This window comes from Ochotona princeps, chromosome 28 (genome assembly GCF_030435755.1).
Source record: "Ochotona princeps isolate mOchPri1 chromosome 28, mOchPri1.hap1, whole genome shotgun sequence".
Lineage (NCBI taxonomy): Eukaryota > Metazoa > Chordata > Mammalia > Lagomorpha > Ochotonidae > Ochotona > Ochotona princeps.
Window position 1 is genome coordinate 19,880,376 of NC_080859.1, and position 13,003 is coordinate 19,893,378.

Below are 13,003 nucleotides of genomic sequence, written 5' to 3' on the forward strand. Positions count from 1 at the left end.
AAGTATTAAATGAAGCTGTGTGACAGTTTTAGAAGAACATGAGCTAAATGACCTTTGACCAATGTCCTCTTTCTTCCACTTGTTCCCTTTTTCCAAGTCAGGCAAGGTGCCCTTGGAAATTGACCTGAATCAATTAAGCAATTTGTAAGTGTACTATAACATTGTATCGTGTGTGTGTGAGTGTGTGTAGCTATAAATGAAAATAGCTGTTTACTTTGGATATAATCGTCACTTAAAACAGTGCTGTTTTGATGAATTATTATGGTTTATAGTATTTTTCAGCATAATTACAGACATTTTACAACATTCTGTGAAAACTGCCCTTTAAGATGTAGATATGTGGAATACAAATAAAAATAAACCGATATGGGGTATTTTATTTTTTTTACTTATTCATTTTCTTTATCCACGTGTCAACAGACATCAGGGACATATACATATCTTACAATTGTGAATAATGTTGAACTATACATGGAAGACCAGCCATTTGAGATGATGATCTTTTTTTTTTTTTTTTTTTGGATTCATGACTAATGGTAGTTCCAATTTTTACTATTCCTTCTTTCAAAACATTTATTTTAGGGACTCCCAAAGTCTTTTTCATAATGAATAAAGTGATTTAATTATCCACCAAAAAAATCTGATTCTTTTTCTGCACATCTGTCCAACATTAGTTGCTTTTGATAAAAGCCATTTCAACAGATGCCAAGTGTTAACCATTGTCATCCTTTGCATTTTCCCCATGCTTAGCAGTATTAGGGATTTTTTTTCACACACTCATTTACTACTTTAGAAATATTTTAACAGCTGCTTGATAAGAGGAATGTGGGCTCCTTATGCTAGATTTTCAAAGGGAGACAGTAGTGGTGGGATAGAAAGCTTATATGTAGCAATGTTCTGGCCTGAAGACCTGAAAATCGCAAGAGTGTATGGTTTATGCCTTGGGACCCTGCACTCATGTGGGAGACCCAGAGGAAGCTACCAGACCCTGGCTTTGGATCAATTCAGTTAGTGTTATTGTGGAGTAAACCAGTGGATGAAAAATCTATTTTTGTCTATCCCTCTCTCTCTCTTTTATTGAAAAATATAACTTTCCAATAAAAATAAATACATGTTTAAAAAGAAAACATTTAAATTTCTCTTCATGCGTATTATTCCTGAAAGATTACTTTAACCTGTTAGCCTTTTTAGATAATCTATGAAAATTATAGGATTTTTCCAGAACCAGACTGGGTGTAAAAGTTCTTGGATTTCTATTCTAAGCATGCAGTCCTGCCTCTTGTCTCTTGGATGACCTTGGATAAATCAATTAACTGTGTAATTGTAAGTTCCATGAATACCAAAAAAAGGTATGGAACCAACTGAATCCTATGGTTCTTTTATCCTATGGTTCTCTCTTCTCTACTGCTCTGGCTATTTTGTCTTCTGTTTGGTGGATATGAACACATACTTCTCAGTCTAAGAAAAAGTTTTTTTGGGAGAGCATCATGGTTAGTTGAGACTGCACAGCCACACAATTTGCTAACCTGAATTATTCGTAGTAAGCATGATTGGAAGAAAGGTACCCCATGTTGGCATGTTGATATTCATGTAACTATAAAACGAACCCTCTGCCTTTCTTTCTTCTCTCTTCTAGTGTTCTACTCAAGTTTTTAAAATTTCAAAAATATTTATATACATATATTTGTTTAAATTTGAATATATAACATTTTATGTTAAGTTCTATCCCTCATCATTTTACTTCCCAAAGTAACCTAAACATAAATGGACTGATACTATTGGAAAGCTACCCATATACTGGAGTGAAAATACTGCAATAGTCCCACTGTTGTAATAGACAAGACAGCCACATAGGATCGTTCGAGTCCTAAAGAGACTTTCAGGAGTCTGAATGGCCCACTATGGCTGTCTGCATCAATCACATTAACTGCCCTCTTTTCCAATTCCCACTCATGCAGTTACATGCAGTTACAATTAAAAGTGAAACTGATGGTCCAGCTTTCTGTCAGTGAGAGTTGCTTGGCACAAGAGCATAGAAATGCTGGATAACTTCCATTCTGATGGCTAGAAACCCCACTGAGTCAGAGTTGGATTAGATGCATCTCTATGGGCAGAAAAAAGAGAAAATGCCTTCCCAAGAACTCTTCTTGTCCTTCCTCTTATTTAGGTATACACTTTCATAAATATACAGCGTTCTGTCTTTATATTCTCCCCAAACAATTTTATTTTTCTTTTTCATATCTGTCAGCTGGATTACCACTGCCTTGGGTTTATTAATTTATCATACTTCTGAACATATCTGGCCAAGTGGTAATAAAACTTCAAGATACAGAGCTAGCAGCACTGCCTACTGAGCCAAGAGAATGAATTTACAGCAGTGCTGCTGACCGGGCCTCTCCCAGCTCACAGAAAACACAGATGGATCTCTAGGACCCAGGATTTAGAGATTCTGCACAACATTGAAATTAATAGACTAGTAGAAGGACCTGAACATGATAGGGAAAAAAGCGAGCCTGGGAAGTATTTTATGCAACACTTTCATTCTTTTTTATGTATTAACTTATCATACTTTTGCACTATTTCTCACTTTTATTCTTACAGTGTGCTAGATACTTTGGCCTCTCTATTTAGATTTCTGCATGACAGCCCAAACTGCAAGGTGACTGAGAGCATCTAGGAAGGAAGTAGAAATGTTGGAAGCTCTTCTGAGAGGAAACCAGGGTCCTGCCCATAAACTTAGAGAGCCCAGGATAGTTCGGCTGTTTTTGAGGCTGCTACAACAGCTCTGAAGTTACCTCACCTCCACCATGCTCATCGTCACTTTGGCTAAAGCCTGAAAGGCAGAAAATGCACTTGGAATTTCTTCATCAAAATTTGACACGTTACATTTACATGAAATACCTTAGAGGCCAATGTGTAGAATATTAACAGGAAGGTATCAGTTTAGCTTCTCAGAGTGGTGCAATTTTCCCTGCCTAAGCTCAAGAACTGTGTTTTCTGGCTGTTCTTTATGTTGAGACTGACAGATCTGTTAGGGAAGTGGCCTCTACACCAAATGGAGTTTGTCATTTATTGTTATTCTTACATTTATAGAGAAGAAAGTGAACAATGTTTGTTACAACCTATTGGCATTTAGGGACTTAAGCAATGAGCACTTCAGATATTTAAAAATCCATGGCCTTCAAAGAGGTATTTTTTTTTTATTACAAAGTCAGATATACAGAGAGGAGGAGAGACAGAGAGGAAGATCTTCCGTCCGATGACTCACTCCCCAAGTGACAACAAAGGCCGGACCTGGACCGATCTGAAGCCAGGAGCCAGGAACCTCTTTCGGGTCTGCCACGCAGGTGCAGGGTCCCAAAGTTTTGGGCCATCCTCGACTGCTTTCCCAGGCTATAAGCAGGGAGTAGTATGGGAAGTGGAGCTGCCGGGATTAGAACTGGCCCATATGGTATCCCGGCGCGTTCAAGGCGAGGACATTAGCCGGTAGGCTACTGTGCCGGGCCCCAAAGGGGTATTTTTGAAAACCACCAATGGCCATTCCCAGCCCAGAATAAAGGGGAGCTAGTGAGATGTTAGAAATCATTTTTATGGTGAAAAAGAAAAACACAGGCTCCCTTTGCTTGATACAAGAGGAAATTTTAAAAATTGCAGAAAACATGTATTATGAAAAAGTACAGGAATTTTAAAACTTTTTGCACTAAAATCCACTTACATTTTATTGTTTTTCCAACAACTTGTGAGGTATCCTTTCCCAAGTGCAACAATCAATGGTTGATAGTTACTTGTGCCTAGAATTCAGTGGTTCAATACTGTATTTCTTTACACACAGAGAAGTTCAATTAACACTTACTGAAGAAACACACCCACCCTATTTGAAAAACTATCTTTGCCTATCATTTAAATTCACACCAAGGGACCTCCAGAGGAAGGCTGGGTTGATTTGGATCAACAATCTCCCTGACAGGTGGACATGGATGGACGTCTAACAGAACTTGCCCTGAATACTAATGTTTTTAGAGTCCACCTGCTGATCAACAGCTGTAGAGGATTCAGGTGTTAAACGGACATGGTTTCTGAGAGCTGCCATACTAATTTGATTAACACAGTAGCTAAGCTCACATTCTATTACAGGTAACACGTATTTGTCACCTGCTCCTTTCCTTGAAAAAGGTCACATGAAAAAATAAATGTAAATCAAAAACATGTAACTTCTGATCTTATTTTCTATCTCATAATTTTTTCTTCTATAAGGATAGAAAGAATGTTTAAACATCAGAGAAAATTTGAATACCTATGTCATTTTTTTTCTTCCTGTAGGACTGAAAGAATGTTTTACATCACAGAAAATTTGAATGCCTATGTCATTTTTTAAATATTCTGTAGCAAGTTATTCAAGTCAGGTTGGAGTACGTGAGTAGTAAAATATTAGTTCAGTCATCAGCTTAGAACCATAGGATTTTGCCATCCATGAAGATAAGTACATTGAAGGTAAATGCTTATCTTATAAGGATAAAGCCACTACAGTAAAAGTGAAAGCTAAAGATATGACTTCATTGACTCCATTAGCGTATCTCACAGTTCAAGGTTCAACGGGAAGGCAGGAAAGGATGCACAATGCAGCTGAAAGATGAATATTTACATATCTTAAGGTAAATTTTGAGTCTTGTGTTGGACATGGTAACTGGATTTCACCTCTGAATTGTCAGAAACAAAGCAAGCAATCAAGGAAATGAAAACAAAAAATGCAGAATAGGAGAAAATAGTTACAAGCGATACATTCAATAAAGAGTTAATATTCAATATACAGCTCAATAGCAAAATTTTTAAAAAGTAGAAAACCCCTCCAATTAAAAATTTGGCAAAAGAACTAAAAAAACATTTTCCTAAAGAATACATATAAGTGAAAGCTAAAGATGCTGAGCATCACCAATCAGAAATGTCAACAGCACATGAGATATGATGTCACTGCAGTTATATGACTGCTATCCAAAGTATTGAAAGCTAACCAGCATTGGTGAGAATGTGGAGAATTAGGAAAAACCTAAATAACGTTGTGCCACATCATAAGAACGGCCCCTAATCATTGGCCCCTTATGTCTAACACAGACTGTTTTCGGATCCATATCATGGAAGGCTGTGGAATTTATCTTTACTACCAGGCCACCGTGCAGTAAACACAAGCTACTATCAGCTCTATTACTTTGAAGCTCATTCCTTTATAATACAGGCAAATGTATAGAAGGAGAAATGGTCTATGGAATGGCAATCCTATCTGAAATCAGCAATGAAACATTTCTTGCCTAAATAAAAACAGATGATCTCAGTCCATTCTTGCTAGTTGTCCGTCGTCATTTTAACATTTTACTGAAATACAGCATACAAAGAAATAAAGCATACAAGAAATGCATGCAACTACAGAGATAATAAATTTCTGATCCCATGATCATACTAATAACCAACATCCAAATCAAAAACAACACATTACTTGTCCTCAAAGAGTCTGTATGTGGGAAAGAAAAGTATATATGATTCATTGAAACAATATTTATCACTACTGAATGATATAACATGCATAACGTTATACGCTCTGGATATGTTAACTCTCACAAATAAAACATGGCATTTGTATTGTTGGGTCTCATTTATTTCACTTAGCATAATGATTTCTGGTTGTACCCATGTTGTAAATGTCAGGAATTCATTCTTTTTATGACTGAGTAATAGTTCATAATAGACTAGCACCTTTTCTTCATTCAATCATTAGTTGGTGGGTATCTAGGTTGATCCCATATCTTAGGTACTGTGAATTGAGCAGCTACCAACATGGGACCAAGTCCATAAACAATAATTTCAAACATAAAAAATTAGCAAACAAAGCTTTATTAGACATGAAATCTTAAAAGAGCATTCTAATATTACTCAAGGATATTTCCAAGAGTCTGTAAAAGATGGAATTCAAAGATGCTTAGCTTGGTGCAAAATGTTCAGCCATGCCTAATTTTTCATAGGGCTTTCTGAATATCCATTAACTGGTAGAAAAAAAATAGCTTGTTGGTTTTTATAGATTTATGGTGTAAGATTAAAAAGGAAAGAAAGAAAGAAATTCATAACCAAAAACCTCAAATATAAGAACTAGGTTTTGAAAATTTGAACTTCAGATTTCCATATTCTCAGCCTTAAGGTAAACTTCAGATGGTTTTATAGACAGCGAGAGAAAGGGGCATACAAGGTATGATACACCTGAAGTTTTTTGTTCCACTTTTTATTATTTAGCAAACAGCTATAATAATTTTTTCATTTGTACAGAAATGCTGATGGCAAAAAGAGACAGCACACAGAATGCCCCACTAACTTAGAGAAAAACAACAACCAAAAAATTCAATATGCTGAAGTGAAAATGATCAATTTTCTTTTGAAAAAATACATAAAAGAAATCAACCCTGCAAGTCACTATGAGCAAAATGTAGAATTTCAAAAACATATAAAAGAAAATATTTATCCTTCTAAATAACTTGTAGCCTAAAAACACAACAAAACTATTTTTGGAAAAAAAATGTAGGTCATAATATAGCAGACGCTTCATCAACAAGGAAACATTTTCTTCTAATAAATTTTCAGATTTTCCCACTGAAAGAAGGATGCTTTATGTTTCAAGGCAATAAAGAAACATATTATCTTTCAAATGTTCTCCATGTTCTATGGGAGCCCTGATATAACGGCTTTTTTGCTGACTTTCTCATTTCTACTTGTTAAAAATACATAATGGAAATATCCGAGCATAGGAGATGGAGACTGGATGTTATGAGAGTGTGATGGAAGTATTTATGCAATTCAAAAGAGCTGAACACACCTTGAGATTGAAATGATGTCTTTGCATTTGTTCCTATGGGACTGCAGTAATCTCAGTCACTAGCTTCCTTAATTTCATTTTGTGGGCTCAGAAATGGGAGGAAGTGAAGAACTTGCAACAGTGTTAGTTCTTGAAAAGATAGAGAATCAAGCCAGTGGAAGAAATAAAACTTCCTCCAGAAAAATATAATACTGAGCCAGAGCCATTTTTTTTCAACACATATCTTAGATTCCAGTTTGCTCACACACACACACACACACACACACACACACAGAGATATTCGTCACTCTAACAGAGAGTGAAGGCTCTTCAACTAGATCTGATGTTCTCCAACTTTGGCCCTAATTCAATCACCTGTTGTCGCTAGCCAATAGCATGCATTTAACTGCACCTGACACATCTACAGTTCGAGTGGTCAGTGTTCACATACATGGTACAATGCACACACGTCCCATGGAGCTGTGCAACTTGAGCTTGCTTAGGGGAATCTTTGGGCTACTGTGTCGCTGAGGTTGTTATTTAGACAAAAAATGTTCTAAGTCTAATTGCAGGAGCTTGTGATGAGCTGTGGAGAAATGGATGGGCAGATAATTTTTTTTCAAAGATCTGTGAAGAATGATTGTCATTTACTTAATGAAGTGTAGGCTCTGATGAGAACTTTAATTTCCTAATCCCTCAAAACCTTTAGAGAACTCCTTGGGTCTTAATCCAGCGCTGCTCTTCTTTGATCTCTGATTTGGAGTATTCCTCTGCTATAGGCTGTGCGGTCCACTGCCTGCACCTTTCTCTTTCAGTATGCTTCCCACCTTCCATCCTTCCTCTTGGTCTCTTTTGACTTTCTTCTGCTAACAACTTACATTTCTCCATTTCGCTGTGTTTAAACAAAATTCCAAAGAATCTTCTTTTTCTGTCTTTATTTTCCTGTCTCCCGGTTGTCTGGCAGGCACCATTCATCTCCATCTCCCTCTTTTCCACCCATTCTCCTCCCTGCTCCTGATATTTCTTTGCTCTTCATCTGCTAATATAGAGTATTGTTCATTTTTATGGGTCCTTGCCTCTTTCTTTACTGACCCTAAAGTGACTGAACAAGCTCAGTGTCCTTTTGGTGGCTCCAGACTGTTTGCTCTTTCATGTCTGTGATCGTTAGACTGAATACATTTGGGTACTCTAAAGTAAATCCCAACATCCTGAATACATTTGGGTACTCTAAAGTAAATAGAAGGTTGATATTTTCATTGCATGTTTATCACGTTTAAATTGTGCAATTCTGAAGTATTTTGAAGATTACTGAAACCACAGGTTGTGTAGTTGTCAACTTTAGCTCTGTGTATCATTACATTGATTTTCTAATCACTGAAATATGTTTAAGACTCTTCTCAAAGATTGTTTGGTCTATATAGAAGGGAGCTTGTCTCTAGTCTTTGATGTACAAACCTGCCATAAAGGATACCTTGGGCATCAGTGCTCCCATGACTAACTTAAACAACAAATGCCAAGGAAAAGCATTTTCTTGATTACACAATGTTTTCTGAAAATTAGGAGGTGAGAACACTAAATAGATTGGAGGAAGAAAGTAATCAGTTTTTACAGCTAAGAACAATTGTTGAATACAAAAACTGCATCATTGGAACAAGTAACGTGAACTAGATGGAGACTGGGTGTTGTGAGATTGTGTGTTGTGAGACTGTGATGGAAGGATCTGATTTTGTGACATGTTGGGTTCCTTTTTGGGTGCCTGCATCCCATATCTGAATGCTTAGATCAAGTCTGACCTTTGCTTCTCATCCACCTTTCTGCTATTTGCACTCTGGAAGGAAGCACATGATAACTATATTAGTCTCAGCTATGCTGCACACAGGTTGGCCCTTGCTTTCTGCTTTCTGGTTTCTGGAGTGAACCAGTAGATAGAACGTTCTCTCTTGTACTCTCTGTCTGTCTGTCTCTCTCTCTTTATGCATTTGTGCATATACCTCCCCTGTAACTCTTTTCAAATGAATAATAAATTTTACAATAACTAAATGTTTAGTTATCTTACAAAAATACCTGATTTCCATGTATTGTTTCTCCATAATATTTTCTTAACACCCTTCATCTCTGTGGATTTCAATGAGTCATACCAAAATAAGTTTGCGTTTTAGTTTCATTTTTCCACCAGTTTTTTCAGGTGTCCTCACACATAAAGTTCAACACATAAGAAGTTAGATTTGCAGAAAAGATTATTTTGGCAAAACAAAGTACTTAAGAGTGAGTTTAACAAGAAAAATACAAGATACATAAAACATTTCAACACAGAGAAGTGAATAAAGGGAATTTCACTTCTTATTGTTAGATATGTTCTCAGCATCATGAAAATTGTCCTGAAAGTTAATTTAAAATTTTAAAGTGATATGAGAAGATGCGTTGTTTGTAGAATTAGATAAACTAAATATAAAGTTTATTTAGACATATGAATATATAAAAATAGCTGTCAAAAATCTCTAGAGAAATAGCGATATAAAATAACCTATGTGTACAGTATATAGAATGACCACAATGAATAAACTCACATATTGAAATACATGTAGATTTTAAAACTGTAGGTGAAGAACATGAACACTATAAAAAATCCAGAATTTGACACACAAAAAGTGAGAATTCAGTCTTGATAATGATAAACATTTGAAGTACAGAAAAATATTCAAAGAAGATGGATGATTCAATAAATTTCTTTAGGACAATTGGGATCAAAATTTCATTCCACACACCACAAAAAAACAAAACAAACAAACAAAAAAACCTTCAAATGGCTCAAAGATCATAATGCAAAAAATAGTCAATAAAAATTTAGAAACAATGTGTTTTTTTAGTTTCTAAACAGGCCCAAAAAATAAAAATGAATAAAATTTCACAAATCATGGAGAAGTTTTCACAAATCATTTTACATAAGTACAACATGTGAAAAACTACAATAATCAAATTTTTAAATAAATTAAAAAATGATAGCTAAAAAATGGAATACTTTTAGCTCTTGCTATAGAAGGACAGATAAAATAATAGACAAAGAAAGATACTACAACGCAACATAAAAAAGGCAAAACAACAATAGAACAAAAGACTGGGAAAAAGCTAATTCCCAAATACAACAAACTCAAAACCTCTCAACAAATGCAAATTTGCCAACTATTCAAAATTCCTAACAATTAAAATGAAGAGAAGTGTGAAAGGGAGATGTCACTTTGCCTTTCAATTAATAATAACTGAATACTTTCTTAGAAAGATTGGTTTAGGTGTAGGCATTGTGGTTCAGTGTCTAAGTTTCTGCTTGGACACCCATAGCCCACACTGGAGTGGTGGAGGTGCAGTCCTATGTCTTGGATTGTATAAGCTCAAACAAACTGCCAAAGACTTGTTGGGAAGTTAAAGAACAGGCACTCTTCCTATATTGTTGGTGAGGAAATAAATTTGCACAAGTTCTTTGAAAGGTAATGTGGAATTATCGATCTACAATACAAGCGTACATACACCACAATTCAGCAATCAGCTTTTAGAGCTTATCCTGCAGGCGTTCTTCCAGGTGTCTAAAAAGGCATGCTTGGAAGGGCTGGCTTTTTGTGGCATTGGCTGTATGTAGTAGCAGACAATGCAGCACAACTCAAAGGTCAACCAGCTGAAAGAAGGAAAGTACGGCACAGACCTACTAAGCAAAACATCATATCTGATTTTAAACAAATAATAGAGAGAAAATTTTTTTGTGGACTCTCCTAGAAGATTTCTTTGAAATGAGTTAAAGTTGAAAATGAAAGCTTCCAAATAATAGGTTTGTTATGATAACTTGCATGCCATAATTAAAATGCCTATACTTTCCTATAAGGGAACATTATAGACTCTGAAATTATAACCAATTACTGATGTTAGTATGCAGGAGGGGGAGGAATGAAGGTAGAGTATGTACATACGGATTTGAAAGGGAGGTAGACTTTCAGTTTATAACATTCACTTAGAATTTAGAAGCATTTCTCATGGTAACTTTGGCTACATTACTGGAGAAATTAACATATGTTAAGAATAACAGTTTAGGGGTAAATAAAAAGTCTTTGTGTTAAGTGTAAACCAGGATCTGTGTATTACCAGAGAGACAACAGAACAAACAGAATGATTCTTTACCTGTCAGTGATAATAAAGAAAATATCCAAATATGCCAAGTAGTAGCTGAGACCCTACAAGTCTGGAGCAATTCTACCATTGAATTAATGGCAAATAATTATTACATTTTAAAAATCCCATAATTCAGTCCTCCTAACTCAAAAGTTTTCCTTTTGTCCTTAGAAGCAAACTAAAAGCCATTTAAGAAGAGTTGAAACATTACATTTAAAAGCCAATCTCAGATCACTTCCTACATGACTACATTCAAGAATATATAGTTAGACCAATTAAATGCATGCTAAATATCCACACACAGACAAGATGAATAGCTGTGAAGTCTTGAATACTGATAATGTAATTCCTGCTTTAAATCTAACTTACTCAAGGGAGAATCCTATACTTCCAAAAATGCATCGGGGAAAATAATAATAAAAAAGATTTTTTTAAAAAAAATTGCAACTAAAACAATAAACCTGATATACTTGCAACATGATAATTAGGTGGAAATCAGCCCATATTAAACAATAACACCCATTTTAAAAGAAAGAAGCAGTTTTCAAGAAGGAAATAGCTTGGCCATGAAAAAAAATACATAGCAAGTTGCCAGTGTTTGAGTAAGAGATAATGGATAACAGGATTATGTGTGTTTCTGTGAGTTGCAAATATAAAGTAGCAAGTAACTGAACCAGCAACGCTGCTACTTTACCTGACAGTAAAACGTAGAACTCTTTTCTTCATAGACTCCTGCTTTTCCTTTGGGTATTTCATATGATCCGATTGTTTCAATGGTTTCTTCGAAGGAAGACTCCGGCAGCCAAGAGAGGGAAAGAAGAGGCTGGAAAGGGTATTAGCAATTCTCCAGCCAAGATACTTGGAGAAAACTTCTTCCCCAACATCAGAAGAAACTTTTGCATCATAACCAGTGAAAGGATCAGTCGAGTCATTTAACTCTGCCTGTTGAAAGAACAGAAAAGGAATTAGTTGAAATAAAATTAAATGAGAGAAGAAACTATGCACCATTTAATGATAAAATCATATTCATTTTGTGTCATGAATATAGTATTATTTCTGTCAAATACAAATAAACTTTAGCAGAAAAATGCAAAATGTCTAAAAAATCATAACTTTTCAATAATATACATAGTTAAGCATCAATGAATTCAGTTTAAACATTTTTAAAATGTAATAATAAATGTTTTTATTTTACATTTGGCACACTTAACATGCAAGAATTCCCATAACTATTTCAAAAAATATATTTAATAATATGCTAACCAAAGTAATGCATGTCTATAAAATCAGACTTTCTTTTTTGCTCAGAATTTGAAACTTTCTTGAAGTCAACGAAACATTTCAATAGAGGAACATTTTTTATACAAGTTTTTTTTATTGGAAAGTCAGATATGCAGAGAGGAGGAGAGACAGAGAGATCTTCTGTCCACTGATTCACTCTCCAAGTACCCACAACAGTCGAAGTTGAACTGATCCGAAGCCAGGAGCCAGAGGTTCTTCCAGGCCTCCCACATGGGTGCAGAGTTCCAAAGCTTTGGGCCATCCTCAACTGCTTTCCCAGGCCACAAGCAGGGAGCTAGATGGGAAGCAGGGCTGCTGGGATTAGAACCTGTGCCAATTTGGGATCCTGGTGCGTGCAAGGTGAGGACTTAAACTGCTAGGTTACCATGCTGGGTCTGATCAGTGTTTTTGTCATTGCCTAATTACAAGTTGTAAAAACGCAGAATCTCCATCCCCACCCTTGTATGAACTTTAAAGTTTAAGGAGTGATACAGTAGACTAAGGAAAAGGAATATCTCTGTTTTCACTAGTTGCATAGAAACCACAACTTCTCTCAGCCTGTTTGCTTATCCCTGAAATGGAATTATCATTTTTCTCCAGTCACAGTGTCTGGCACTTAGAAGCTCTTTAATGAATGTTCCTTGTTCCTTGTTTCTTTTTGGTTTGGGAAAGACATGATGCAAGGGGGAATGTAGGGTCTCTCTGGGTGAAGAGAATCCACCACCAAGCAGCCAC

At 35.8% G+C, this 13,003-nt stretch overlaps 1 protein-coding gene across 3 annotated transcripts in view; it reads right to left on the reverse strand.

Annotated features, from left to right (window-relative positions):
- The window catches only part of TMEM232 (transmembrane protein 232), a 151,226-nt gene that overhangs the window by 60,513 nt on the left and 77,710 nt on the right, over positions 1 to 13,003 (reverse strand). For all 3 annotated transcript variants that reach the window (XM_058656316.1, XM_058656318.1, XM_058656317.1), the window contains exon 12: positions 11,682 to 11,929. In XM_058656316.1, the coding sequence (XP_058512299.1) occupies positions 11,682 to 11,929 (248 nt within the window). The remainder of the gene's footprint in view (positions 1 to 11,681; positions 11,930 to 13,003) is intronic.